This window comes from Myxine glutinosa, chromosome 3 (genome assembly GCF_964187855.1).
Source record: "Myxine glutinosa chromosome 3, kmMyxGlut1.1, whole genome shotgun sequence".
NCBI lineage: Eukaryota > Metazoa > Chordata > Myxini > Myxiniformes > Myxinidae > Myxine > Myxine glutinosa.
In genome coordinates, this window is record NC_136263.1 from 171,609,179 (window position 1) to 171,635,202 (window position 26,024).

The window sequence follows — 26,024 nt, forward strand, 5'->3', positions numbered from 1 at the left end:
TCTGCAACTGGACCAGAAGGCATCAGTCCATGGGTCCTAAAATCCTGCTCTGCCACTCTATCTCACCCTCTCTCTGTTCTCTTCACCCTCTCTTTTGCTCAAGGTCATCTGCCATCTGCTTGGAAATCAGCCAACATCACCGCTTTACACAAAAGGTGCAAAAACAGATCCTTGCAACTACAGACCAACCAGCCTGCTCCCAATAAGCAGCAAGGTCATGGAATCAATCATCGCTTCTGACATCAAATCCTTTCTCTTCTCCAATGGCTTGATCTCGGATAATCAATTTGGATTCAGACCAGGTCATTCTACTCTGGACATGCTGCTGCCGCTGTCTCAACAATGGATGGAGGTCCTCAATGCCAAACAGGAAATCAGAGCCGTCTCCCTCGACATATCACATGCCCTCGATATGGTCTGGCACACCGCTCTGCTCACCAAACTCTCCTCCTATGGTATCCATGGAAATCTCCACGCCTGGCTGGCGGACTTCCTCTCTGGTCATAGTCAACGTGTGGCCCTGAATGGATTTCTCTCATCTCCCCTTCCTGTTCAGGCTGAAGTTCCCCAAGGCAGTGTTCTGGGCCCTGTCCTTTTCTAGTCTTCATCAATGATCTCTCCGATTCTCTGGAAAATCTCTCTCTCCCCACCAAATACAAGGCTTTCTTCCGCAGCTCAATGGAATACTGTTCAACCCTCTGGGCCGGTGCTCCTGCCTCACAGCTAGCTCGTCTTCACGCTGTTGAAAGCAAAGCTTTCAGAACCATTGGAATCTCCCGCGATGAAGCTAACTCCGAGGGCCTTTCACTTACTCACCGGAGGCAGGTTGGGATGTCTTTCTGTCTTCGGACATCTTTCTTTCTTTCTGTCTGCTTCTTGTCTTTCTTCGAGATGTCTTTCTGTCTTCTCCCGACTCCTCTCCGGCCTTGCTCCCCCAGCTCTCTCTGGGCTCTGTCCCCCAAATATTCCTGCAGGTCGCACAATATCTGCCTGCAACCCTCTTATGGTTAAACTGCCAAAAATCAAGACTCTCTACTCACCTTCACTCTTTCGTTCCTCTTTTATCCTGCCTCTGGAACAAACTCCCTCACTCTATTCAATCCCACTCGTCCCTCCAGGTCTTTAAAACAGCTGTTCACCACCATCTCTTCTCTTCCCCCATCCAAAACCTTGATCTTTTCTACCCCCGTTAATTCACCCCAGATCCAATTTTTTGAAATACCAACTTCTTTCCTGGAAGTCCTAGCAGTGTCCATGTGTTTTTTCCTCCCCCTCCCCCTTTTCCGTGCCTCCTCCCCCCAAGCTCTCTCACTCCCAAAGATCTCCCGACGTCCCTGCTCTCAAATGTTGTACTTGTGTGCTTCCCTCTCTCTCTCCATCTTGACTCCCGCTCCCTTTATCATATGTTTTATGTGTCAGTTTGTTTTTTTTGTGATCAATGTTAGCTCTTACATGAGCCTCGATCTTGTATACAAAAAGAACAACAAAAAAAACAGTTCCCTTTTTTCGGCCCTGCACCTCAATGGGAGTTCTCGTTATCTGGCGCACCCCTCACCGAGCGTGCCTGTTACCCTGCCTCTTGGGTGTGCCTATAACCCAGCCCCGCACCTCAACGAGAGTTCCTGGCGTCCGGCTCCGCATCTCACCAAGTGTACCTGTCATCCGCCCTGCCATTCACAGGATATATCTGTTATCAACCCCACACCTCACAGTGTGCCCGTTACCTTGCCCCACCCCTCATCAAGGGTGCCTGTTGCACCTCAGTGAGATTGCCCGTAATCCACCCTAGTCTCACATGAAGAGTGCCCGTAATCCACCCTAGTCTCACATGAAGAGTGCCCATTACCCTACCATTCAAAGGACCTAAGACTTGGAGAGTGTCCCAGGAAGATTTACATCCCAGTAGAAGCTGTATCTATTCCATGTTAACAGGTAACAGGCCTGGTCAATAAAACCCACTCAGTCTTGACTTAATTTGTACCTTGGGTTTAAACCCCCAGAACCAGTCTATTCTGTAGAGCAATCATGTTCAGAGTAGAGGATTTATTTCCATCGTTCTGATGGAAACTCTGTAGAGCAGTGAAGATCCCCCATGATATCCTCATCATATTCACACCTGGGAGAATTATTATTTTTATACATCGTGTTAATAAAGGTTGAATAGGTGTCGAGGAAATTATATCTGTGCAGCAAGTGAAGCTCACGTGATCATGTGATTCATAGCAATAGCAAGTCAATAAAAGCACAAAAATGAATAATGAGGAAACTTTGTAATTAAACGGATATTGTTGTACTAAACAACAAGGTACGATAATTTGATAATGTTGACTTGCAGTGAAAAACCAAACCTCCTGAAAGTTTTTTTTTTTTAATGCAATGTACAGTATTAACGACGATTTATTTGCAAGTATGTTGATCACTCCGGTTTGTGTGTGTGTTTGTTTGTCTGTCCGCTCACTTATACTTGCCTACAGGTCACAATTTTAAACCGATCTTCACAAAACTTCACAAAAATGGTGGAGTTTGTGGTCCGACAAAATCCTATACATGTTTGAGGTCAAAAAGTCAACATAGGCCAATGGTCAACCACTTTTCCCGAATTTCTAAAATCCTCAATTTTCATCCGATTGACTTGAAATCTGAATAGGATTTGCATATCAGCTTACTGAAACCAACCACCAACTATTTTTGAGGTCAACATAGGCCAAAAGGTCAACATAGGCCAAGTTTCTGAAACTGACAATTTTCATCTGATTAACTTATTTGCATATCAGGTCACATAATTTGCATATCAGGTCACATAATTCAACCACCAATTATTTGTGAGGTCAAAAGGATGCTCTATGAGTGCCATTCTACTTTGTTCTCTTTTTCCAAGTGTCGCCCTATGAGTGATGTGTCATTTATTACTCCCGCCAGGGAGTAATGCATTCGATCGTGTCCGTCCGTGTGTGTGTGTGTGTGCATGTGTGTGTGTGCGTGTGTGTGCGTGTGTGTGTGTGTGTGTGTGTGTGCGTATGTGTGTTCGTATGTTCGTGTGTTTGTGAACAAGATATCTGGAAAAGTTCTGAACGGATTTGGATGAAAGTTGGTGGGATGATTGCCCTTGGGATAAGGAAGAATTGATTAGGTTTGGGTGAAGCTCAGGATATTATTCCGGATCCAGGAGTTTTTTGAAGGATTTTTTTACCATTGGAAGATAGGGATCCAACTTGACCCACGGCGGGAGTATGCGCTCTACTGAGTGCGCTCTACTGAGTGGCGTTCTAGTTTATTTACTATTTCGGTGTTTGAAATTACGAAGTGAAGGTGTTTTTTTCGTTGTTTAAATAAACTAGTGTGCGCCTCCGCCCTCTGGATAGACCCATGTCGGCCTACCAAACAGGAATTGCGGCTGAATGTCCAGGGAGCCAAAGAAAAGTAAAATTATCAAGGATAGCTCTGTGGTCAATATAGTAATTACCAGGATGAGTCACGAGGTGAGAAAAGCGTGTGATAAAGACGCCGTAATCACCAATATTATCATCGCTGTTGAGAGAGGCGAGGGAACTTGAGATGAGGAAAGCGTGTGATTTGCCGCACCACCTATATGGACTATTGTTTGTTGACACGGATAAATGCAATAACAATAGACATGAATAACGAGGCTGGAAAAAAAGATCACACCCAATTGGTCAGTGTCGCGACCAATCGATGAGTGAATATTGCCGACATAGCTACAGCCACACAATCTCTATTTATTATTGTAGATCAACTGCATCAACTTGTACATCCTTTTACACAATACAACACAAAAACAACCCTATTGATGAGGGTTGATGACTGGATTACACACAAGGACACAGACAAATAACTTCAACATAGGAGGTGGACATTTGACCAATCATGCCTGCACTATATAAACACCACATTTATCCCATCTATTAGCATATCCTCTCCTGAGAGGTGGGGGTGTGGGGGGGGGGGGGGGAGGAGGAGATGGAATAAGAAGTGAGGAGAGAGAGGGGGGGGGGGGAGAGGGAGAATGAGAAGAGGAAGGGGGGGGAGGGGGTGAGCCCAGAAAGGTTTTGGGTATTAAAAATTAAATGGTTCATTGTCCTACACGTGCTCCCGCTCATCCTATTCGTGACTTTGTTGTTTTGTGCTTGCCTGCTTTGTTGTGGGTTCGTGGCTGCTTCATCGCCACCTTTGTCATTGCCCGACAAGAGCTAAGGCCTCATTCAGTTCTCGTTTACACCTTCCCCATCCATGCTTGAATCTGGTAGGCTATAAGATGCCTTCGATTTTCCTTATTCCTCTCGTAAATTTGGGAACCAATCCCCCCTTTTTCCCTTGAAACAACCTCCCCCTCCTCCCCTCCCCTCCCCTCCAACCACCACCCCTATTCGTGGTTTCGCAATTCGCAACATTTTCCAGGAATGTAACTCCGCGATTAGTGGGGTCCGACTGTATAATACGTGTCTGTTTGTTTATTTGTGGGGAAAAATGAATTGAAACTTCATGGTTGTACTCGAGGTGTGCACGGGAATATTCCAACAAGTTGTGATGGTCACTTCCATCTTAAGGTTGCCATCTCTTGCCACTCCCCAGGGAGCAAGTGCTTCTAATGTGTTTTTAAAAAGTTAACTTCTCGTTTAAATTTAAGGCAAAGTTTAGTAAGTCTTGTATTACTAAGTGACTGTTATGTTGGGTTGTGCGGGCAAGCAGGATAAAGAAGTCAAAGGTCCTTGATGAACTTTGATCGCTCATTAGTGAATGCCTTGATAATCGGAATGACGGACAAAACAACAACACGAATATGGTAGCTGTGGACCACACAACTAAGCGTGCGCGATTGCCAATGCGGTGTTCAAACCGGTAAACCCACCTGCCCTGTTGGAGTCCGACAGGTTGTTGTTACATTCCAGGAACTCAATCTTTCTCCTCACAAAGCCACAGAAGTCACTCCGAGTCTGCAACTGCTGGGGGCATAGCTTCTTGAGCAGCGCCGCACGGTGTCTGCGAGTGGTAGGAAGCAAACTGATGGGGACTCGGGCCGCAAGCAGGGGGAAGCTCTGGTCGAACGATTTAAAGTGCTGATGCATGTTGGCCATCAGAGGCCCGTCGCTGTCGCCATGTCCGAAAAGGGTCACGAAGACGGAGTGGAACAGAAGGCGCTGGCAGAAGGAGTAGAGAGGTGCTTGAAGCCAGGTCCCACTCGAGGTTCCTGAGACCTCCCTCAACAATACGATCTGCAAGTTCTTGAGGACATTCTCTGTGAGCAGCACCAGCTCGGAACCCTTGCATGACAATATAGACAGCAGAAAGAGAGAGAGGGAGGGAGGAATAAGAGGAGAGAATTATGGCACAAGCTCCATATATATCTATACATATACATATATATATATATACATACATATATTATATATTATATATATATATATATACATATATATTGTTACATGCTCCTCCCCGACCCCCTGGTCACGGTGTACCTCCGAGCCCCGAGAGGAGTCACGGCAGAAAAATGTGTTATTCTGTATGTCAAAGATCAATGGGGAAGCCACCCCAATTGTTACTCACAAACAAATATTGTATTAAGATCACACAAGAATAACAGTACAAAAATAATAGTAATCAAAAGTACAATCAAAAGTACCTATGATGGTACCATCAGTTTCGTAATATATAACTCACTGTGCTCCAAGTGAGTGAACCAAGAACATTCCCCAATATCTCTTATTCCCGGCTTCAAGCCAAAGTTGAGTCGCTCCAGCGATCGCCAGAACGATGTCCAATCGAGATCAGAATCCCGTGCGGATGGCAAGTACAGTCACACAGCCAAAGCTGCATAAAGGCGCCCTCAAGGCGACTGGGAAATCCAAAGGCGCCCTCCAGGCGACTGAGAGATCACACCCTCGGGTATGGACTTTCATGGCTCACAGTCGGCGAACCGCAAATAAATCTTCAAAAGCCACGGTGCACACACACACACCAGATACAACTGAAAGCGGTGAAAATGGCTGATGAAGCAAAGAAACCTTGCTCGACGTGCGAAGCGCGTGAGTCAAAATGGCCGACGGCACGTTCTCGAGACGTAATGGCCCTTTGATGATTCTCTTCGGCATCCACTGCCAAAAACCTGACACGCAGGTTGATCGGTCACAGCAATGACAACTCTGTCGCAGGAATCCCTTTCCCGGAAACCGGAAAGTTCGCTAGTGACTCCCGTTCGACAACGTTTGCTTCCAAACTCGGAGCAACTCGGCTTTCTTGTCTGACTCACTCGCTCCGCCTTCTTTCTCTCCTCTTCCTCTTCGTCGCCGTCCGGTTCCTGTTTCATTTAAAACATTAACCTTTTTACCTTTTGACAAATAATAATTGCTATTTCCCTCAAACAACAATAATAACAAGTGAATCCTCTTGGATTGCGCTGAGGTTCGGGCATGGAATTTCTAGGAGGAAGTATAATTTGTATGCAATGAAAGTACATGTAATATGGGATCGAGTAAGATCGAGTAAGCTTCACCAGTGCGCGTGCGCGAATTTACGTCACGTCGGCAGCGAGAAGGCGTTCCCCAACACGAACCAATCAGGAACTGCCACGCCCACTTATATGATCTCAGAATTCCTGTGACAGGAATTAGCGTTACACTGGCTGGAAGTCAATCGCTAAAGGCGCTTCCTCAGCGCCAATCACCAGTGCGCGTGCGCGAATTTACGTCACGTCGGCAGCGAGAAGGCGTTCCCCAACACGAACCAATCAGGAACTGCCACGCCCACTTATATGATCTCAGAATTCCTGTGACAGGAATTAGCGTTACACTGGCTGGAAGTCAATCGCTAAAGGCGCTTCCTCAGCGCCAATAATACATGGAACCAGAAATTTTTCAAGTGGATGAAAACCACCACAACGGAAGTGACGAATCCGTAACAATACAGTATATATATATATATATATATATATATATATATATATATATATATATATATATATATATACATACATACATACATACATACGTGAATGATTGGTTAAATATTAACAAACTAAATATCTGTAGATAACTTAACAGCAGTAGAATTAAGATCAACACTTTTTTAAAAACTGAAATAAAGTTGGCAAATCGTTAAGATTAATGGAAGAGAATGATGAGGAGGAATTCCCAATTCAACACATGGAAGCAATTCTGGATATGATTGATCATAAGTGTACAAAGAAAAACCTGAAGAAGTAGATCGTAAAAAACACCATGGCATCATCAAAACTATGTTTGATAACAAAGGGTTGAAAATTATCAATCTAGATGAAATAATACAACAGAAAGAAATTAATACAACAGAAGTTTATCCCACTTCCCTAAAGAAACAGAGAGAGACAAGTCATTGTCATTTCATTTGTCATTCGCGTGCATTTCATGTCATTTTTGTCATTCGCGCCCACGAGTTTCATTGTCATTTCAAACAGACAAGGGTTGTGAACACTTTGTGAAATGCAATTAGGAGAAAATCTTCAACTACAAGGAGACTGTGCAATCTAGAGATGTAGAGGAATGGTTGAGTAACATACTCATATATGTCATAATATAATTAATAACTATCTCCACACATGGGTGGATTTCAGGAAATGGAGCTGAGACATACGGAGAAAAGCCTAAACAATGCAGAAATCAAGAAAATGACCAAATACCAAGATCTCAAAAAATGAACGTGAAAACATCCTGCAATCCGAAAAGCGCTACAATTTTACCATTGATAATTATTTATTGGAGCAACCTGAATGATGAAGAAGAATCGTACAGGTCTTGAAAACCATCCCTCGGAATAACAATACAAATAATAAATAGCACCGCAAAGCCGGCGTAACCCCTCAGCCCATGCATGGTGAAAGGAAGCCGTGGCGGCCATATTGAAAATCGCGGCGCGCCCATTTTCTGAAAGGCACCTTCCCCTACTCAACCCAAACACAGACTGCAAACATGGATTTAATTGGACAAGCCGTTCTGCTCGAAATTGACGGAAACCAATTTCAAATGGCTACCGTGGCGGCCATATTGAAAATCGCAGCGTGCCCATTTTCGAAAGGAACCTTCCTCTTCTCAACCCCAACACACACTGCAAAAATGAATTTAATCGGACAAGCCGTTCTGCTCGAAATTGACGGAAACCAATTTCAAGATGAGTGCCGTGGTGGCCATATTGAAAATCGCAGCGCGCCCATTTTCGAAAGGAACCTTCCGCTAATCAACCCAAACACACACTGCAAACATGAATTTAATCGGACAAGCCGTTCTCCTTGAAATTGACGGAAACCAATTTCAAGATGAGTGCCGTGGTGGCCATATTGAAAATCGCAGCGTGCCCATTTTCGAAAGGAACCTTCCTCTTCTCAACCCAAACACACACTGTAAAAATGGATTTTATCGGACAAGCCGTTCTCCTTGAAATTGACGGAAACCAATTTCAAGATGGCTGCCGTGGCGGCCATATTGAAAATCGCAGCGCGCCCATTTTCGAAAGGAATCTTCCTCTACTCAACCCCAACACACATTGCAAAAATGGATTTAATCAGACAGGCCGTTCTCCTTGAAATTGACGGAAACCAAAAGTTGACGGACGCCCGCCTGCCCGCCCGGACGACATCCCTGACGACAATACCCCTTAGCCCATTGGGCTGAGGGGTGACAAACTGCAGTTGGAGTCTGTCCGGGGCTCAGTGACAATCTTGAAAAGAGCCCTCGGTCCAAAACTTTGACAACAAAAAAACTTCTCAACTTGGTCCATGAATCGCGCCCCCCACCGCTTATGGAATAATGGAGTTGGATACTTGGAGACCTGGATGGACCCCATAACACCTTATGAAACCCACAAATGGAGATACCAACCAACACACACAAACCAAAAATTTGGAGTTAGGTGAAGGTACACCACACAATGGCTAACTTTATTTATTTATTACAAACGAACTCACCGTTGGATAACAAGTGAGACAGGCGAGTTAAAAATGAACTCCTTTACTGGAAGCAAGCAGCAAGAAGGAATGAGTAAGTTGATGAGTTGATGAGTTGATGAGTAAGTTGATGTCCGGGGCCATCGGGAAACTGCCAAAGTAACTTTGTTTCCTGTTCGACTGTTTCCCATAAACGGCACATGGTCCCTCCTCAAAATGTGACCGATTTTATACCACCAGGAGCAGCAGCAGCGCCACTACCACCAGCGCAACACCACCAACAACACTAGTAACCATTCTCACTGAGAGTCTCTGGGTTTTGCAAACTTTTATAGAACTTTTCAACAACCTCCACTAACTCAGCAATATTTAATGAGCCGAGAGGGTTCACGCAGTGTTCAGGCAAGGCATGATTCATGACCTGAAAGGCAGTGGGGACCGAGGCAGAAATGCAAGGTAGACTGCAATTGATATGTGGGTGATCTGTGGGTTTTGTGATGTCCAGGTTACCTGCACGAGATGTCTAGGTGTCTCTAAGTTGAAGGTGTTGACAAGAGTTAACACGTCGTCTGTGTTGTTGAACCCATCGTCAAAATGTCCCCCACCCTTATCTCTTAATAAATATAACCCCCTAGAAATGGTGGGATGGCTATAGTCTTACCTGTGGTGTACCTCTTTGCCGTGCCCCTTCCCACTGAGTAAGTGTCGGACCGGGCCGGATTGGGTGTATGTGGTATGTGTGGTGTTGGTATCATGGAGCGTGAGTGTGCTCCCGGATTGGGTGATTGGGTGGGGCTTATGGGAGGTATACATGTGGGGCAGGCATGATTGGTCTGTTAACTTCCTCCTGTGTCAACTTGTCCTTGTTAGCCGGTCCCGTGCGCATCAGGAGACGACGCCTTGTAATCACTTCTGTGTGTCTGTCTGTTTGTCTGTATCTGCCTGTCTGTGTGTGTGTGTTTGTTTGTCTGTCTGTGTGAGTGTGTGAGTGTGGAAAAAAAATTCCAAGTATGTTGCTCACTCCGGTTTGTGTGTTTGTGTTTGTCTGTCTCTTCACTTATACTTGCCCTCAGGTCACAATTTTAAACCGATCTTCACGAAACTTTACCAAATGGTAGAGATCGTGGTCCGACAAAATCCTAAATATTTTTGGGGTCAAAAGGTCAAAAGGTCAACATACGCCAAAGGTCAACCACTTTTTTCAAATTTCTAAAATCCTCAATTTTCATCTGATTGACTTTAAATTTGAATAGGACATACACATCGGCGAACTGAATTCAACCACCCACTTTTTTTTAGATCAACTTAGGCCAAAAGGTCAACATAGGCCAAAGGTCAACCACTTTTTTCGAATTTCTAAAATCCTCAATTTTTATCCGATTTACTTGAAATTTGAATAGGATTTACATATCAGCTAACTGCATTCAACCACCAACTGTTTTTGAGATCAGCATAGGCCAAAAGTTCAACATAGGCCAAAGTCAACAACAATTTCAAATTTCTAAAATCCTCAATTTACATCCGATTGAGTTGAAATTTGAATAGGATTTTCATATCAGCGAAATGAATTCAACCACCAACCATTTTTGAGATCAACATAGGTCATAATGTCAACATAGGCCAAAGGTCAACCACTTTTTTGAAATTTCTAAAATCCACAATTTCCATCCGATTGACTTGAAATTTCAAAAGGATTGTCATATCAGCTAACTGAATACAACCACCAACCATTTTTGAGATCAACATAGGTCATAATGTCAACATAGGCCAAAGGTCAACCACTTTTTTGAAATTTCTAAAATCCACAATTTCCATCCGATTGACTTGAAATCTCAAAAGGATTGTCATATCAGCTTACTGAATACAACCACCAACCATTTTTGAGATCGGACAATCCGTTCTGCTCGAAATTGACGGAAACCAATTTCAAGATGGCTACCGTGGCGGCCATATTGAAAATCGCAGCGCGCCCATTTTCGAAAGGAACCTTCCTCTCCTCAACCCCAACACACATTGCAAACAAGGATTTAATCGGACAATCCGTTCTGCTCGAAATTGACGGAAACCAATTTCAAGATGGCTACCGTGGCGGCCATATTGAAAATCGCAGCGCGCCCATTTTAGAAAGGAAGCTTCCTCTGCTCAATCCCAACACACACTGCAAACATGGATTTTATCGGAAAAGCCGTTCTCCTTGAAATTGATGGAAACCAATTTCAAGATGGCTGCCATGGCGGCCATATTGAAAATCGCAGCGCGCCCATTTTAGAAAGGAACCTTCCTCTGCTCAACCCCAACACACACTGCAAAAAGGGATTTAATCGGACAATCCGTTCTCCTTGAAATTGACGGAAGCCAAAAGTTGACGGATGCCCGGATGCCCGCCTGCCCGCCCGGACGACATCCCTGAGGACAATACCCCTTAGCCCATTGGGCTGAGGGGTGACAAACTGCAGTTGGAGTCTGTCCGGGGCTCAGTGACAATCTTGAAAAGAGCCCTCGGTCCAAAACTTTGACAACAAAAAAACTTCTCAACTTGGTCCATGATTCGCGCCCCCCACCGCTTATGGAATAATGGAGTTAGATACTTGGAGACCTGGATGGGCCCATTACACCTTATGAAACCCACATATGGAGATACCAACCAAAACACACAAACCAAAAATTTGGAATTAGGTGAAGGTACACCACACAATGGCTAACTTTATTTATTTATTACAAACGAACTCACCGTTGGATAACAAGTGAGACAGGCGAGTTAAAAATGAACTCCTTTACTGGAAGCAAGCAGCAAGAAGGAGTGAGTAAGTTGATGAGTTGATGAGTAAGTTGATGTCCGGGGCAAAGTAACTTTGTTTCCTGTTCGACTGTTTCCCATAAACGGCACATGGTCCCTCCTCAAAATGTGACCGATTTTATACCATCAGGAGCAGCAGCAGCGCCACTACCACCAGCCACAACACCACCAACAACACCAATAACCATTCTCACTGAGAGTCTCTGGGTTTTGCAAACTTTTATAGAACTTTTCAACAACCTACACTAACTCAGCAATATTTTATGAGCCGAGAGGGTTCACGCAGTGTTCAGGCAAGGCATGATTCATGACTTGAAAGGCAGTGGGGACCGAGGCAGAAATGCAAGGTAGACTGCAATATTGATATGTGGCTGGTCTGTGGGTTTTGTGATGTCCAGGTTACCTGCACGAGATGTCTAGGTGTCTCTAAGTTGAAGGTGTTGACAAGAGTTAACACGTCGTCTGTGTTGTTGAACCCATCGTCAAAATGTCCCCCACCCTTCACTCTTAATAAATATAACCCCCTAGAAATGGTGGGATGGCTATAGTCTTACCTGTGGTGTACCTCATTGCCGTGCCCCTTCCCACTGAGTAAGTGTCGGACCGGACCGGATTGGGTGTGTGTGGTATGTGTGGTGTTGGTATCATGGAGCGTGAGTGTGCTCCCGGATTGGGTGATTGGGTGGGGTTTATGGGAGGTATACATGTAGCACAGGCATGATTGGTCTGTTAACTTCCTCCTGTGTCAACTTGTCCTTGTTAGCCGGTCCCGTGCGCATCAGGAGACGACGCCTTGTAATCACTTCTGTGTGTCTGTCTGTTTGTCTGTATCTGTCTGTCTGTGTGTGTGTGTGTTTGTTTGTCTGTCTGTGTGAGTGTGGAAAAAAAATTCCAAGTATGTTGCTCACTCCGGTTTGTGTGTTTGTGTTTGTCTGTCTCTTCACTTATACTTGCCCTCAGGTCACAATTTTAAACCGATCTTCACGAAACTTTACCAAATGGTAGAGTTCGTGGTCCGACAAAATCCTAAATATTTTTGGGGTCAAAAGGTCAAAAGGTCAAAATACGCCAAAGGTCAACCACTTTTTTCAAATTTCTAAAATCCTCAATTTTCATCTGATTGACTTTAAATTTGAATAGGACATACACATCGGCGAACTGAATTCAACCACCCACGTTTTTTTAGATCAACTTAGGCCAAAAGGTCAACATAGGCCAAAGGTCAACCACTTTTATCGAATTTCTAAAATCCTCAATTTTCATCCGATTGAGTTGAAATTTGAATAGGATTTTCATATCAGCGAACTGAATTCAACCACCAACAATTTTTGAGATCAACATAGGTCATAATGTCAACATAGGCCAAAGGTCAACCACTTTTTTGAAATTTCTAAAATCCACAATTTCCATCCGATTGACTTGAAATTTCAAAAGGATTGTCATATCAGCTTACTGAATACAACCACCAACCATTTTTGAGATCGGACAATCCGTTCTGCTCGAAATTGACGGAAACCAATTTCAAGATGGCTACCGTGGCGGCCATATTGAAAATCGCAGCGCGCCCATTTTCGAAAGGAACCTTCCTCTCCTCAACCCCAACACACATTGCAAACAAGGATTTAATCGGACAATCCGTTCTGCTCGAAATTGACGGAAACCAATTTCAAGATGGCTACCGTGGCGGCCATATTGAAAATCGCAACGCGCCCATTTTAGAAAGGAAGCTTCCTCTGCTCAACCCCAACACACACTGCAAACATGGATTTTATCGGAAAAGCCGTTCTCCTTGAAATTGACGGAAACCAATTTCAAGATGGCTGCCATGGCGGCCATATTGAAAATCGCAGCGCGCCCATTTTAGAAAGGAACCTTCCTCTGCTCAACCCCAACACACACTGCAAAAATGAATTTAATCGGACAAGCCGTTCTGCTCGAAATTGACGGAAACCAATTTCAAGATGAGTGCCGTGGTGGCCATATTGAAAATCGCAGCGCGCCCATTTTCGAAAGGAACCTTCCGCTAATCAACCCAAACACACACTGTAAAAATGGATTTAATCGGACAAGCCGTTCTCCTTGAAATTGACGGAAACCAATTTCAAGATGGCTGCCGTGGCGGCCATATTGAAAATCGCAGCGCGCCCATTTTCGAAAGGAATCTTCCTCTACTCAACCCCAACACACATTGCAAAAATGGATTTAATCGGACAAGCCGTTCTCCTTGAAATTGACGGAAACCAAAAGTTGATGGATGCCCGGTCGCCTACCCGGACGACATCCCTGACGACAATACCCCTTAGCCCATTGGGCTGAGGGGTGACAAACTGCAGTTGGAGTCTGTCCGGGGCTCAGTGACAATCTTGAAAAGAGCCCTCGGTCCAAAACTTTGACAACAAAAAAACTTCTCAACTTGGTCCATGAATCGCGCCCCCCACCGCTTATGGAATAATGGAGTTGGATACTTGGAGACCTGGATGGACCCCATTACACCTTATGAAACCCACATATGGAGATACCAACCAACACACACAAACCAAAAATTTGGAGTTAGGTGAAGGTACACCACACAATGGCTAACTTTATTTATTTATTACAAACGAACTCACCGTTGGATAACAAGTGAGACGGGCGGGTTAAAAATGAACTCCTTTACTGGAAGCAAGCAGCAAGAAGGAATGAGTAAGTTGATGAGTTGATGAGTTGATGAGTAAGTTGATGTCCGGGGCCATCGGGAAACTGCCAAAGTAACTTTGTTTCCTGTTCGACTGTTTCCCATAAACGGCACATGGTCCCTCCTCAAAATGTGACCGATTTTATACCATCAGGAGCAGCAGCAGCGCCACGACCACCAGCACAACACCACCAACAACACCAATAACCATTCTCACTGAGAGTCTCTGGGTTTTGCAAACTTTTATAGAACTTTTCAACAACCTACACTAACTCAGCAATATTTTATGAGCCGAGAGGGTTCACGCAGTGTTCAGGCAAGGCATGATTCATGACTTGAAAGGCAGTGGGGACCGAGGCAGAAATGCAAGGTAGACTGCAATATTGATATGTGGGTGGTCTGTGGGTTTTGTGATGTCCAGGTTACCTGCACGAGATGTCTAGGTGTCTCTAAGTTGAAGGTGTTGACAAGAGTTAACACGTCGTCTGTGTTGTTGAACCCATCGTCAAAATGTCCCCCACCCTTCACTCTTAATAAATATAACCCCCTAGAAATGGTGGGATGGCTATAGTCTTACCTGTGGTGTACCTCATTGCCGTGCCCCTTCCCACTGAGTAAGTGTCGGACCGGACCGGATTGGGTGTGTGTGGTATGTGTGGTGTTGGTATCATGGAGCGTGAGTGTGCTCCCGGATTGGGTGATTGGGTGGGGTTTATGGGAGGTATACATGTGGGGCAGGCATGATTGGTCTGTTAACTTCCTCCTGTGTCAACTTGTCCTTGTTAGCCGGTCCCGTGCGCATCAGGAGACGACGCCTTGTAATCACTTCTGTGTGTCTGTCTGTTTGTCTGTATCTGTCTGTCTGTGTGTGTGTGTGTTTGTTTGTCTGTCTGTGTGAGTGTGGAAAAAAAATTCCAAGTATGTTGCTCACTCCGGTTTGTGTGTTTGTGTTTGTCTGTCTCTTCACTTATACTTGCCCTCAGGTCACAATTTTAAACCGATCTTCACGAAACTTTACCAAATGGTAGAGTTCGTGGTCCGACAAAATCCTAAATATTTTTGGGGTCAAAAGGTCAAAAGGTCAAAATACGCCAAAGGTCAACCACTTTTTTCAAATTTCTAAAATCCTCAATTTTCATCTGATTGACTTTAAATTTGAATAGGACATACACATCGGCGAACTGAATTCAACCACCCACGTTTTTTTAGATCAACTTAGGCCAAAAGGTCAACATAGGCCAAAGGTCAACCACTTTTATCGAATTTCTAAAATCCTCAATTTTCATCCGATTGAGTTGAAATTTGAATAGGATTTTCATATCAGCGAACTGAATTCAACCACCAACAATTTTTGAGATCAACATAGGTCATAATGTCAACATAGGCCAAAGGTCAACCACTTTTTTGAAATTTCTAAAATCCACAATTTCCATCCGATTGACTTGAAATTTCAAAAGGATTGTCATATCAGCTTACTGAATACAACCACCAACCATTTTTGAGATCGGACAATCCGTTCTGCTCGAAATTGACGGAAACCAATTTCAAGATGGCTACCGTGGCGGCCATATTGAAAATCGCAGCGCGCCCATTTTCGAAAGGAACCTTCCTCTCCTCAACCCCAACACACATTGCAAACAAGGATTTAATCGGACAATCCGTTCTGCTCGAAATTGACGGAAACCAATTTCAAGATGGCTACCGTGGCGGCCATATTGAAAATCGCAACGCGCCCATTTTAGAAAGGAAGCTTCCTCTGCTCAACCCCAACACACACTGCAAACATGGATTTTATCGGAAAAGCCGTTCTCCTTGAAATTGACGGAAACCAATTTCAAGATGGCTGCCATGGCGGCCATATTGAAAATCGCAGCGCGCCCATTTTAGAAAGGAACCTTCCTCTGCTCAACCCCAACACACACTGCAAAAAGGGATTTAATCGAATAATCCGTTCTCCTTGAAATTCACGGAAGCCAAAAGTTGACGGACGCCCGGATGCCCGCCTGCCCGCCCGGACGACATCCCTGAGGACAATACCCCTTAGCCCATTGGGCTGAGGGGTGACAAACTGCAGTTGGAGTCTGTCCGGGGCTCAGTGACAATCTTGAAAAGAGCCCTCGGTCCAAAACTTTGACAACAAAAAAACTTCTCAACTTGGTCCATGATTCGCGCCCCCCACCGCTAATGGAATAATGGAGTTGGATACTTGGAGACCTGGATGGACCCCATTACACCTTATGAAACCCACATATGGAGATACCAACCAACACACACAAACCAAAAATTTGGAATTAGGTGAAAGTACACCACACAATGGCTAACTTTATTTATTTATTACAAACGAACTAACCGTTGGATAACAAGTGAGACGGGCGGGTTAAAAATGAACTCCTTTACTGGAAGCAAGCAGCAAGAAGGAATGAGTAAGTTGATGAGTTGATGAGTTGATGAGTTGATGAGTAAGTTGATGTCCGGGGCCATCGGGAAACTGCCAAAGTAACTTTGTTTCCTGTTCGACTGTTTCCCATAAACGGCACATGGTCCCTCCTCAAAATGTGACCGATTTTATTCCATCAGGAGCAGCAGCAGCGCCACTACCACCAACACAACACCACCAACAACACCAATAACCATTCTCACTGAGAGTTTCTGGGTTTTGCAAACTTTTATAGAAGTTTTCAACAACCTACACTAACTCAGCAATATTTTATGAGCAGAGAGGATTCACGCAGTGTTCAGGCAAGGCATGATTCATGACCTGAAAAGCAGTGGGGACCGAGGCAGAAATGCAAGGTAGACTGCAATTGATATGTGGGTGGTCTGTGGGTTTTTGATGTCCAGGTTACCTGCACGAGATGTCTAGGTGTCTCTAAGTTGAAGGTGTTGTCAAGAGTTAACACGTCGTCTGTGTTGTTGAACCCATCGTCAAAATGTCCCCCACCCTTAACTCTTAATAAATATAACCCCCTATAAATGGTGGGATGGCTGTTGTCTTACCTGTGGTGTACCTCTTTGCCGTGCCCCTTCCCACTGAGTAAGTGTCGGACCGAACCGGATTGGGTGTGTGTGGTATGTGTGGTGTTGGTATCATGGAGCGTGAGTGTGCTCACGGATTGGGTGATTGGGTGGGGATTTATGGGAGGTATACATGTGGGGCAGGCATGATTGGTCTGTTGGCTTCCTCCTGTGTCAACTTGTCCTTGTTAGCCGTTCCCGTGCGCATCAGGAGACGAAGCCTTGTAATCACTTCTGTGTGTTTGTCTGTTTGTCTGTGTCTGTGTGTGTGTGTGTGTGTGTGTTTGTCTGTCTGTCTGTCTGAGTGTGTTTTTCTGTTTGTCTGTCTGTGCTTGTGTGTGTGTGTGTGTGTGTGTATGTTTGTGTGTGTGTGTGTGTGTGCTTGTTTGTTACTTGGCCAAAAAAATATTATTTTTGCAAGCATGTTGCTCACTCCGGTTTGTGTGTTTGTTTGTCTGTCTGCTCACTTACACTTGCCTGCAGGTCACAATTTTAAACCGATCTTCACGAAACTTTACCAAATGGTAGAGTTCGTGGTCCGACAAAATCCTATATATTTTTAGGGTCAAAAGGTCAACATACACCAAAGGTCAACCACTTTTTTCAAATTTCTAAAATCCTCAATTTTCATCTGATTGACTTTAAATTTGAATAGGACATACACATCGGCGAACTGAATTCAACCACCCACTTTTTTTGAGATCAACTTAGGCCAAAAGGTCAACATAGGCCAAAGGTCAACCACTTTTTTCGAATTTCTAAAATCCTCAATTCTTATCTGATTTACTTGAAATTTGAATAGGATTTACATATCAGCTAACTGAATTCAACCACCAACTGTTTTTGAGATCAGCATAGGCCAAAAGTTCAACATCGGCCAAAGGTCAACAACCATTTCAAATTTCTAAAATCCTCAATTTTCATCCGATTGACTTGAAATATGAATAGGATTTACATATCAGCTAACTGAATTCAACCACCAACTATTTTTGAGATCAGCATAGGCCAAAAGTTCAACATAGGCCAAAGTCAACAACAATTTCAAATTTCTAAAATCCTCAATTTTCATCCGATTGAGTTGAAATTTGAATAGGATTTTCATATCAGCGAACTTAATTCAACCACCAACCATTTTTGAGATCAATATAGGTCATAATGTCAACATAGGCCAAAGGTCAACCACTTTTTTGAAATTTCTAAAATCCACAATTTCCATCCGATTGACTTGAAATTTCAAAAGGATTGCCATATCAGCTAACTGAATACAACCACCAACCATTTTTGAGATCGGACAATCTGTTCTGCTCAAAATTGATGGAAACCAATTTCAAGATAGCTACCGTGGCGGCCATATTGAAAATCGCAGCGCGCCCATTTTCGAAAGAAACCTTCCTCTCCTCAACCCCAACACACTGCAAACATGGATTTAATCGGACAATCCGTTCTGCTCGAAATTGACGGAAACCAATTTCAAGATGGCTCCCGTGGTGGCCATATTGAAAATCGCGGTGCACCCATTTTCAAAAGGGACCTTCCTCTACTGAACCCCAACACACACTGCAAAAATGGATTTAATCGGACAAGTCGTTCTCCTTGAAATTGACGGAAACCAATTTCAAGATGGCTGCCGTGGCGGCCATATTGAAAATCGCAGCGCGCCCATTTTAGAAAGGAACCTTCCTCTACTCAACCCCAACACACACTGCGAAAATGGATTTAATCGGACGATCCGTTCTCCTTGAAATTGACGGAAACCAAAAGTTGACGGACGCCCGCCTGTCCGCCCGGACGACATCCCTGAGGACAATACCCCTTAGCCCATTGGGCTGAGGGGTGACAAACTGCAGTTGGAGTCTGTCCGGGGCTCAGTGACAATCTTGAAAAGAGCCCTCGGTCCAAAACTTTGAGAACAAAAAAACTTCTCAACTTGGTCCTTGAAGTCCCCCCCACCGCTTTTGGAATAATGGAGTTGGATACTTGGAGACCTGGATGGACCCATTACACCTTATGAAACCCACATATGGAGATACCAACCAACACACACAAACCAAAAATTTGGAGTTAGGTGAAGGTACACCACACAATGGCTAACTTTATTTATTTATTACAAACGAACTAACCGTTGGATAACAAGTGAGACAGGCGAGTTAAAAATGAACTCCTTTACTGGAAGCAAGCAGCAAGAAGGAGTGAGTAAGTTGATGAGTTGATGAGTAAGTTGATGTCCGGGGCAAAGTAACTTTGTTTCCTGTTCGACTGTTTCCCATAAACGGCACATGGTCCCTCCTCAAAATGTGACCGATTTTATTCCATCAGGAGCAGCAGCAGCGCCACTACCACCAGCACAACACCACCAACAACACCAATAACCATTCTCACTGAGAGTCTCTGGGTTTTGCAAACTTTTATAGAACTTTTCAACAACCTACACTAACTCAGCAATATTTTATGAGCCGAGAGGATTCACGCAGTGTTCAGGCAAGGCATGATTCATGACCTGAAAAGCAGTGGGGACCGAGGCAGAAATGCAAGGTAGCCTGCAATTGATATGTGGGTGATCTGTGGGTTTTGTGATGTCCAGGTTACCAGCACGAGATGTCTCGGTGTCTCTAAGTTGAAGGTGTTGTCAAGAGTTAACACGTCGTCTGTGTTGTTGAACCCATCGTCAAAATGTCCCCCACCCTTAACTCTTAATAAATATAACCCCCTATAAATGGTGGGATGGCTGTTGTCTTACCTGTGGTGTACCTCTTTGCCGTGCCCCTTCCCACTGAGTAAGTGTCGGACCGAACCGGATTGGGTGTGTGTGGTATGTGTGGTGTTGGTATCATGGAGCGTGAGTGTGCTCACGGATTGGGTGATTGGGTGGGGATTTATGGGAGGTATACATGTGGGGCAGGCATGATTGGTCTGTTGGCTTCCTGACCATGACCATGATTGGTCTTGTCTGTCTGTGTGTTTGTGTTTGTGTGTGTGTGTGTTTGTTTGTTTGTTTGTTACTTGGCAAAAAAAAAATTCAAAGGTCAACCAAAGCCAGGCCAAAGGTCAACAACAATTTCTAATTTCTAAAATCCTCAATTTTCATCCGAATCCCTTGAAATTTGAATCGGATTTACATATCAGTGAACTGAATTCAAACACCAACTGTTTTTGAGATCAGCATCGGCCAAAATGTCAACATAAGCCAAAGGTCAACTACGTTTTTCAAATTTCTAAAAGCCTCAATTTTCATCCGATTGACTTGAAATTTGAATTGGATTTTCATGTCAGCTCACTGAATTCAACCACCAATTATTTAAGAGGTCAAAAGGATGCTCTACTGAGTGCAATTCTGCTTCGTTCCCTTTTGCCAAGTGTCGCTCTATGAGTGATTTTTCATCTGTCTGTCTGTCTGTCTTTCTGTCTGGGCCATAACTTTTTTTTTTTACCATTTGAGCTATTGACATCAATTTTTCACCAAGACTTTATGATAAAACGGAGAGGGAATATTAATAATTTTTTCAAAAGGTTCAAAGGTTAAAGGTCAGCATCACCGAAAATCATCAATTTTCATCCAATTGACCTGAAATTTCAATTTATCCTTTGAGTTTTGTCATCAAATTTTAGGCGAAGCTTTATTATGTTAATATGGATAAGGCTAATTAATAATTTGGTCAAAAGGTCAAAGGTCAGCGTCACATAAAAATGTACATTTTCATCTGATTGGCCTGAAATTTTAATAATTTGGTCAAAAGGTCAAAGGTCAGCATCACATAACAATGTACATTTTCATCCAAATGACCTGAAATTTTAAGAATTTGGTCAAAAGGTCAAAGGTCAGCCTCACATAAAAATGTCATTTTTCATCCGATTGACCTGAAATTGGTTCACCAATCAAAATCTAGAGGCTGATTGATTTTTTTTTCGATCAAAAGGTCAAAGGTCAAGGTTGTGTACAATCGCCAATTTTCACCCGATTGACCTGAAATTTAAATAATTTACATATTGGGTCACTGAATTGGTTCACTAACCAAAAGGTAGGAGTCAATTGTTTTTTTTTATATCAAAAGGTCAAAAGTCAAGGTTGCATAAAATAATTAATTTTCATTTTGTATTTTTTTAAACCGTTTTCGTTATTTTGAGTATCAAGAAGACGAAGAAGACTTCTGGATACAACAGATGCGTGGACGGGCTTTGCATTTTCAGACGCTTTCTAGTATTTCCATTGTGATGCCGCTAACATGTCAAGCGTCGTCTATCTACACTCCCTATAACTCGTTGTGGTGGTGAGAGCACCAGCCGATAAAATCCTGATCTTTTGTGGGGCACGTTGGTCTGAAAAGGTAAACGGCAACTGTGGGATGCGCTCCCCACTCCCAAGGTGGCTCCATGGTGTTTCGGCAGGGGGCTTCGGTCACCTGTGTTGCTTCAATGAACCCGTTATGCTCGCATCTCATGAACAATTGTTAAATAAATTAAAATAATTTAAAACAATTCAATTTTGAAATATTTTTCGTTCCAAAATTGCAATTAAGCCATTAAGGTTTGTTTTTCACCAATCACATTCGTTGTTGTTAAATGTCGAGGTTTGATTTGTTTTTCTCCTCTCGGTCCGACATTGTCTTGCAGTGGCAAAACCGAGTCGAACTATTTCGCGAAGATCTATTTTGGAATGGAAATAAATTGGCTCCTTACAATGGAATACGAATTAAAAGGGGATATAAAGTTTCCACTCGAATCCTCATTGTGCTAAACACGAAGAGGTCGAGCGCGAAACGTGTGGGAGTGATTGCGGACACGTCAATTTACGTAATGGAAGCAATTAGAAACAGCAAAACTTTTCCCCTGTGTTCGAAAGACCAGCGCAAATGTGTATCATTAGTATCCGTCCAAAGACTCGAGCACCGTGAACGGCAAGTGCACGGAACGATGCACGAATCACAAACGTACGTTTCAAACCAACTCCGATGCGCTGCACGTACGCCTGGCGCTCACGTGCATTTCTCTGCGGAGATGCCGTTGCCATGGCTTCGACTGGACTTAGCCCCCGCCCATTCCTCCGCATGTGTGTAATCCCCGCCCACTACACTGGGGCAATGTTTCTATTTCATTTTTTGCTTCTTGCAAAAAAAAATATATATATATATATCGAACCCACGTGTCAACACAACGTGCCGGGAATGCATCGGTGCGGAAATATCTTTCAGCAGCATCGTTCTGAACTCGAATGTATCGGCAATTTGCTTCTGAGATGCACGAGAATGAGCAAATTGTTACAATCAATGGAGAACGTGCTCACAATTCCAGTTGCATGGACCTCCCATTTTGGATAGAATATAAAATGATTGCAAAATCAAGATGATCGCTCGAACCAGCGATGGCTCAGGAACAAGCCGGCATTCAAATATATATTGTATGTATATGTTTATTATATATATATATATATATATATATATATATATATATATATATATATATATATATATATATATATATATATATATATATATATACTAGCTTGGTGAGGCGAGCGAAGCGAACGGGCTTGTTTTAGCTGAGGAAAATGAATGTACATCAGTTTCTGTTTTGTCCTGATTTACACAAATCATAATACAAACAATTATTTTGCACAAATATATTTGTAGTGTTTGTGATATTACATTTTTATAGGCAATTTAGGTTTTTTTTTTTTTTTTTTTTTTTTTTTTTTTTTTTTTTTTTTTTTTTTTTTTTTTTTTTTTTTTGTATACAAGATCGAGGCTCGTGAAAGAGCAAACATTAATCACACAAAAAGACAAACCGACACACAAAACACAAAAAACAAGGGGAGCGGCAGACAAGATGGGGAGAGAGGGGGGAGGACACAAAAGAGAGGGGGAAGAAGGGGAAGGACACAAACACAACATTTGAGAGCAGGGACATCGGGAGGACTTGGGGGGAGGTGGGAGAGGATTAAAACATATGAACACTGCAAGGACTCTGGGGTGAATTACCGGGGGTAGAAAAGATCAAGGTTTTCGATGGGGGAAGATAAGAGATGGTGGTGAACAGCTGTTTTAAAGACCTGGAGGGAGGAGTGGGATTGAAGGGAGTGGGGGAGTTTGTTCCAGAGGCGGGAGAAAAGGGGAATGAAAGAGTGAAGGTGAGCAGAGAGCCTAGACTTTGGCAGTTTAACCATAAGAGGGTTGCAGGCAGATCTTGTGCGACCTGAAGGAATATTGGGGGGACAGAGCACAGAGAGAGCTGGGGGAGCAAGGCCGGAGAGGAGTCGGTAGAAGACAGAAAGACCACCTACCTGCCTGCGGTGAGTGAGTGAAAGGCCCTCAGAGATAGCTTCATCGCGGGAGATTCCAATGATTCTGAAAGCTTTGGATTCAACAGCGTGAAGCCGAGCCAGGTGTGAGGCAGGAGCACCAGCCCAGAGGGGGGAACAGTATTCCATTGAGCTGCGGATGAAAGCCTTGTATGTGGTGAGGAGCTCAGGTGTGCCAAGGAAGGACTTCGCACGACGGAGGATGCCCAGTCGGCGACTGGCTTTGGAGGCCAGCTTGGAAATGTGGTTTTCCCAAGAAAGATCATGGCAGATAGTGAGACCCAAAAGCTTGAGCGACAGAACTTCTTGGAGAGGATTGTTGAGAAAGTAGATGGGAGGGTTGTCCAGTCGGTCCTTTCGGAGAGACATTGTAAGAATGTGAGATTTGTCAGGATTGAAAGACATGTTCCACTTGTTTGACCAGTCTGTGATTTTGTCCAGGTCTGCAGAGAGTGAGGAAGCTGCAGACTGCCGATCTGAGGGATGAGGAATGGAGCGACAGAGAGTAGAGTCGTCAGCAAAGAGATAGAGAGGATTTTCAAGAGAGTCAGAGAGATCATTGATGAAGACCAGAAAAAGCACAGGGCCCAGAACACTACCTTGGGGAACTCCAGCCTGAACAGGAAGAGGAGATGAGAGAAACCCATTCAGGGCCACACGTTGACTACGACCAGAGAGGAAGTCCGCCAGCCATGCATGGAGATTTCCATGGATACCAAAGGAGGAGAGTTTGGAGAGCAGAGCAGGGTGCCAGACCGTATCGAAGGCACGTGAAAATGTCAAGGGAGACAGCTCTAATTTCCTGTTTGGCGTTGAGGACCTCCATCCATTGTTGAGAAAGCAGAAGCAGCATGTCCAGAGTAGAGTGACCAGGTCTGAAACCAAATTGATGATCAGAGATCAAGCCATTGGACGAAGAGGAAAGATTTAATATCTGAAGCAATGATGGATTCCATGACTTTGCTGATAATTGGGAGAAGGCTGATTGGTCTGTAGTTGCTGGGATCTGTTTTTGCACCTTTTTTGTGCAAAGCGGTGATGTTGGCTGATTTCCAAGCAGATGGCAGATGACCTTGAGCAAAAGAGAGGGTGAAGAGAACAGAAAAGAGGGAGTGAAAGAGCAGAAGAACATGATTTTAGGACCCGTGGGCTGATGCCGTCAGGACCAGTTGCAGAATCAGAGTCGAGGGTTGACAGAAACTTTTCCACCTTGTCAGGAGGAAAGGACACAGAGTCCAGGAGCAGCTGGGGTACGACTGGTACGGTGGGTACAGAGAGGGATGGGTTTGGGACACAAGATTTAGAGGCAAACACAGAGTTGAGGCATGTAAAACACCTTACTACCACACAATTCAAAACATCTCAGCACCACGTGATTCAAAACACCTCACCACCACGTAATTCAAAACTCCTCACCACCACGTAATTCAAAGCACCTCACTATCACGTTATTAAAAACACTTCACAACCACTGAAACAAAAGTTTGTGCGAGTAGTTCAGTGACAACACACACACTGCCCAGATATGTTGATATATAGATAAATGACTGTACCTGAGTTGCTGTTTTGTCATGGTTTAAACCTATCATAATACAAACAATTATTTTGCACAAATGTATTTCTAATATGCGAGATATTGCATTTCATAAACAATTGAAGTTGAAGATTTAAGTTAAAAACAAAAACAATTCAAAACGTGGAGGTGAGGTTGAAGATTTAGGTTGAAAAAATATTAATAAAATTTTTAAAAACCCCAGCACATAATACAGGAGGGGTCGGAGGCCACTGGAAGTTTGGGATGATTAACACCTCACCTCTCACGTAATTTAAAACACCTCACCTCCACGTAATTCAAAACACCTCACTCCACGTAATTAAAACACCTCGACCTCACGTAATTCATAAACACCTCACAATACGATTAAAAACACCTCACCACCACGTAATTTAAAAACACCTCACCACCACGCAATTCAAAACACCTCACCACCACGCAATTCAAAACACCTCACCACCACGCAATTAAAAACACCTCACCAACACGTAAATCAAAACACCTCACCACTACGCAATTAAAAACACCTCACCACCACGCAATTAAAAACACCTCACCACCACGTAATCTAAAAACACCTCACCACCACGTAATTAAAAACACCTCACCACCACGCAATTAAAAACACCTCACCACCACGTAATTAAAAACACCTCACCACCACGCAATTAAAAACACCTCACCACCACATAATTAAAAACACCTCACCACCACGCAATTAAAAACACCTCACCACCACGTAATTAAAAACACCTCACCACC

The 26,024-nt window shown here is 43.7% G+C and overlaps 1 protein-coding gene across 1 annotated transcript in view; it reads right to left on the bottom strand.

Annotated features, from left to right (window-relative positions):
• The window catches only part of LOC137423055 (cytochrome P450 7B1), a 177,137-nt gene that overhangs the window by 50,687 nt on the left and 100,426 nt on the right, over positions 1–26,024 (bottom strand). The window contains exon 4 of the mRNA XM_078774738.1: positions 4,868–5,279. Within this exon, the coding sequence (XP_078630864.1) occupies positions 4,868–5,279 (412 nt within the window). The remainder of the gene's footprint in view (positions 1–4,867; positions 5,280–26,024) is intronic.